This window comes from Leptonychotes weddellii, chromosome 3, assembly GCF_054177405.1.
Source record: "Leptonychotes weddellii isolate Sample4059 chromosome 3, ASM5417740v2, whole genome shotgun sequence".
Classification (NCBI taxonomy): Eukaryota; Metazoa; Chordata; class Mammalia; order Carnivora; family Phocidae; genus Leptonychotes; species Leptonychotes weddellii.
The window spans coordinates 1134992-1140048 of NC_138371.1; the positions used below are offsets into that span (position 1 = coordinate 1134992).

The 5057-nt window shown below is 59.0% G+C and overlaps 1 protein-coding gene across 2 annotated transcripts; it reads left to right on the forward strand.

Annotated features, from left to right (window-relative positions):
* The first annotated feature begins 3089 nt into the window (after positions 1-3089).
* On the forward strand, positions 3090-4727 carry OTOS (otospiralin). Of its 2 annotated transcripts, none has more exons than XM_081815453.1 (4): positions 3090-3391; positions 3539-3641; positions 3772-3804; positions 4260-4478. In XM_081815453.1, the coding sequence occupies exons 2-4, from the start codon at positions 3584-3586 to the stop codon at positions 4460-4462; spliced, it is 294 nt and encodes a 97-aa protein (XP_081671579.1). In that variant the 5' UTR covers positions 3090-3391; positions 3539-3583; the 3' UTR covers positions 4463-4478. The 2 variants fall into 2 exon arrangements, with proteins under 2 accessions (XP_081671579.1, XP_006745073.1); XM_006745010.3 differs by lacking the exon at positions 4260-4478 and adding an exon at positions 4485-4727 and having other exon boundaries at positions 3133-3391.
* Positions 4728-5057: the final 330 nt, after the last annotated feature.

Sequence of the window (5057 nt, forward strand, 5' to 3'; positions counted from 1 at the left end):
TCTCCAGGTGGAGTCCTCCAGGTGGGGTCCTCCAGGTGGGGCCCTCCAGGTGGGGTTCTCCAGGTGGGGCCCTCCAGGTGGGGTTCTCCAGGTGGAGTCCTCCAGGTGGAGTCCTCCAGGTGGGGCCCTCCAGGTGGGGCCCTCCGGGTGGGGTTCTCCAGGTGGGGTCCTCCAGGTGGGGCCCTCCAGGTGGGATTCTCCAGGTGGGGCCCTCCAGGTGGGGTTCTCCAGGTGGAGTCCTCCAGGTGGGGCCCTCCAGGTGGGGCCCTCCAGGTGGGATCCTCCAGGTGGGGCCCTCCAGGTGGGGTTCTCCAGGTGGGTCCAGGGAAGGTCTGTGTACAGGCCAGCAAGGGAGAGTGGCTTGAAGTACTCGGGAAGAGAGAAAAGGTGTGGGGGTGGACATGGGGGTGGCAATGTGGTTGTGGAGGACCTGAGTGGTTGACCCAGGACAGTGGATCAGGATGCTAAGTAACACAGAGTTTTGGTGGTGGTTTTCAAAGTTTCCCCCCTTCATAAAAGTAATAAATTAAGGAAAATATGTATATCCAATAAGAAGAAAGAAAACACACCCATAGCTCTGCCACCCAACACCATCCCTGCTCATTACTTGTAGATTTTTTCTAGGTAGTTTTTTTTTTTTTCTAGATGTTATTTATTTATTTGAGAGAGAGAGCACAGAGGGAGAGGAAGAGAGCACAGAGGGAGAGGGAGAAGCAGGCTCCCTGCTGAGCAGAGAGCCCTACACGGGACTCAATCCCAGGACCCTTAGGATCATGACCTCAGCCGAAGGCAGATGTTTAGTCTACGTAGGTATTTTTTTATTATTAAGAAAATAATTATAAAGATACAGTACATGTGATTTTATTTCCTTTTTTCTAACATTATAGGAATGATTAATTGCACATCATCTTCGGACCCGGAGCTGTAGGTGATGGACAATGAGCCATTGCCCTCTGGTGTGGAGATGGACAGCAGCAGGTCCGTCCGGCAGGTCCTCAGTGCCGTCCATGCGCTGTCCAGCTCTGCAAGGCTGCCGCCGAACACGGTGGTCTCAGCTGCCACAGACACGCGGGCCACGTGGAGGGCAGGGTGTTTCCCACTCGACCTTCATGTCCTCAGCCCCCCACGCTGTATCAGGTCCAGCTCTACAATAGCCCCGGGTCCCCCAGCACCCCCAGGGGCCGTGTTGGGCAGAATGCTGGAGCCAGAAGTGGGCCCAGGGGGTGCGGTTTAGGATGGACTCAGGAATTGGGTCTCCGGCCTGCCGTGCAGTCCATGGAGCCAAGGGGCTGCAGAAGGCCAGGCTCCAGGTGACCAGGCGGCTGATGCCACAGACCACTCAGTGGAAATAAACAGTAAGGGCTGTGGGATTTGTTGGTAGTTTCTAAGTGTGCCGGAAAGTGAAGAAAATTATGAGTGCAGAGCTTAAAATTCCCAGCTCAGGGAGCAGATAAAGAACCAGAAATCTGTGTTGTGCAGAAGAAGGTCAACAAGGAGGCGCCACTGCCCTCCTGGGTGGCCCTTGGCGGGAGTTCCCGGGACAGTTCCCGGCACCCTCATGGATGAGAGGACCTCGCTGCCCCCACACCTCTGTGCAGCGTGGTTCATGCTGAGCACCTGCTTCCTCCTGGGTGCCCCGAATCAACAGCAGGCAGGGGTGCCCCGGGCCCAGCCCCCGATAAAAACCCTGGACGCTGCGTCTCTCCCGGGCTCCCCTGAAGACAGCACCTCACATGTCGTCACGCCTGGTGGTGGCCTGTGTAACTCCAGGGGGAGGGGCCCCGGAAGCTCAGCCCTGGTCCCCCGACTTCTCCTTTCCTGTGCGTTGCACCATTTCTCTGTTGTGAATCCCAGCTGGGGGCACGGCCTCTGCTGAGTCTGGGGGGGCCCTAGAGAGTCACTGGGCCGGGTGGTCCCAGGGACCCTGACACAACTGCCCTAAAAGAATTCGTTATCTATTGCAGGCACAGAGTCCAGATTTCTGAAAATAAAACCCAAGGTCTAATCTGGTGGGTGGTTGCATCACAAGGCAATTTGAGTTTCTGGGCTCTTGAGCCATTTTTTATGAAGGGTAGGGTATTGTTGGGCAAGAAGGGGTCTCGTCACTTGGATGGGGACATGTGGGGAGATTCTGAAGAAGGTGGGGACCTGAGCCCCTAAATTCTCCAGGAAGCGCCCTTCCTCCCCCTCTGGTGGGATAGTCTCCCTTCCTGGAGAACCTGTAGTCCCCCCAGAGTAGTTGTCTGTGGGGGGCTGCTGATTCTCCTCGGGACCCGACCCCCACCCGTGACTCTGTTTCCAAGTCTGTGACCAGACCTTGAGGCGCAGCTGTGACTGAGAAGGTGAGGCATGCAGTGTGCCCTGGGAGGCTCCACATATGACCACTGGTGTCACCCGAAACCCAGGGAACATACTGGGGTGGCTCAGGTGGAGATGGTACTAAGTGCTGGCCTGGGCCCACTTGGCAGAGACTCTGGATTCGCAGAGTGACGGGGAGTGGCTCTAACCATTTGTGTTTGTGCAAAACTTGCCCATGCACGAGGCTGAGATGCCAGCCTTTTTGGTCCCTGGTCCAGGCAGGTGCCCAAAGGCTTGGGGAGACCAGGTATGTGTTATTTGACCTGCTCTCCGCCACTCAGCACAGCACCGCAGCTGGGTTCAGTGGGTAGGGCCACGAGGCGTGGCTGCCATCTTCAGCTGCAGCCCTGAGGTTTAATCAGAGCTGACCCACAGAGCCCCTAAGGTGTCATCCATGGCGTCCCTGCGGCTGGGACGGCTGCCTTCCCGACGACACGCTTAATCACTGCACACAAGCAGGGAAGCTCTGGTCTGCAGGTGTGCGGTGGGGCTGGGTACCCACACTTCCTGCATGGCCTCTGCCCAACGGTGTCCTGTCCCCAGGGGTGCTGATCTGTGGCTGCTTGTGGCTCCCTGAGGGCCCCCCAGAGGCAGCTCTGCAATTACCTTGTTCCTGGAAGGGGGCATCTCCGCCCCAATGTCAGACTTAGAATGTCTTTCTCTCCCGGTGCAGAGGAATTTGTGTTTATTTTGAGCACTGGTGTTGAATTCAGTCCTAAAAATCCCAGTCGTGGCCTGTGCAGAGGTGTTTTCCTCCCAGTTTGCTCCTTGGATCAGATTCCCACAAGTGGACGTTCAAGGTCCTGCTGCCGGCAAGAAGCCCTCAGTCCTCAGACTGGGGATAAAATATTCAGATTGACGGCTGGGAAGGTGACGTCCGCCTCCTTGCTCCCAGCCTTTTATAAAGAGGAGCCTGCAGGCTGGCAGCAGAGGCCCATCCCGGCTGCACCGGCTGAGCACCCGGAGTGGGAGGCAACCTCCAGAGGGGCAGACGCAGGGTCGCCACCTCCAATTAGGAACGGCCAGCTGACAGGTGAAACGGAAACTGCTATGAAAACCCTGGGAGCTTGTCTGGTTACCAGAGCTGTTTTCCAGGGAGTTGCCGGGGGTGGGGGTGGTGGGAAGAGGCTGGGGCCCTGATGGGGGGCTCGTCCCACCCCCTGGGTCCCTCCTGCTGCAGGTGGACTGGAGCTTCGTCAGCTGGTGGAGGGCCTGCCTGGGGGAGATGAAGGCCTGCTTGGTGCGAGGGCTGGTCCTCTGCGTCCTGCTGGGACCTCTGGTGGGTGAGTGGCGGCTCTGTCCCTCCTGCTGTCTCCCTGGCCACTTAGGCAGCTGGTGTGTGGGGCTGTGTGTGTGGGGGGGAGCCTGCCCTGAGGGGCTCTCCGGAATGACTGCCCTCCTCTTCCTCTGCAGGAGCCAAGCCAGTGCAGGAGGAGGAGGAGGGAGGTACTGTATTGCCCTCTTGTTCTTTTCTTGTGTGTGTTTGGGTGGCATGAGGTCGGAAGAGGGAGCCGGGTGGGAGCTGGCTTCTTATCCTGAGCAAATGAAGCAGGAACCCTGGGTCAGCTCAAGGACAAGCTATGCAAGCAGAGGGACACGACCCTCTTCCCTGGGCCCTGACCTCCAGCCACCTGGGGACACACAGGGCAAGAGGGACTCTCTGAGCCCCTGAGGTTTGGCATTCTCACCCTCAGCCTGGACTCACCCCACGGCCCTCCTACCCGAGTCCTACCTCAGTGTAGTGGCGTCTGGACTCGGGGCTGGGGGCTGTGGTCTCCTCTGAAATCCCACCAGGATGCCCCCACACCCTCCCTGCCCAGCATCTCCATGACAGGGGCCAGATTTCCCCCTCCCTGGCCTCTCCCTCTCCCCCCTCTCCTCTCCCTGAGCTGTTCCCCCAGACAGGAGTCCCGAGAGGGACATCACCCAGATGACAAGGCTCCGGGATACCTCCACGGAGGACCAGGGGTGTCCCGGGTCCCGGCTCCCAGCTGGGAGGGCCCCTTCACTGCCCGCAGCCGCTGCACTGCTAGGCACCATCCACCTGCCCGGCGGCGTCACGGAGGAGCAGCTTCAGGGCAGGACCGGTGGGGACAGCGCCTGAGGCCGGCGGCTGTGTCTTTCAGACCCCTATGTAGAGCTGCCTGCCATGCCCTACTGGCCTTTCTCCACCTCTGACTTCTGGAACTACGTGCAGTACTTCCAGACCCTGGGGGCCTACCCCCAACTTGAGGATATGGCCCGCACCTTCTTCGCTCACTTCCCCCTGGGGACCACGCTGGGCTTCCATGTCCCCTACCAGCAGGACTGAGCACCAGCCTGGATCCCTAGCCTCATGCTCAATAAATTCCTGACTTAAGACGCACAAATGCTTCTGGTTTTCTTTCAAGAAAGCCCCAGTCAGGCCACGTTTCCTTTCTTATTTGACAAATGAACCACAACTCTCACTCAGGACCTGCCGTACGTGTCACCCTCTTACCTAAGCTCACAGCCCCTCGGGGAGGGGGATGCTGTAGGTGCCCCGGAGTGCAGGGGGGAAACTGAAGCAAACAGACACCAGGACACTGCCTGGCTTATTGACGGGACCCAGATCCAGGCAGCCACACCCCAAAGCCCCTGCCCTCAGCCACGGAGGCCAGCAGCAGCCGGACCCCCAGCGGCCACCCCTGGGCTGGGGGCCCTGCCCATCCCCGCTCCCT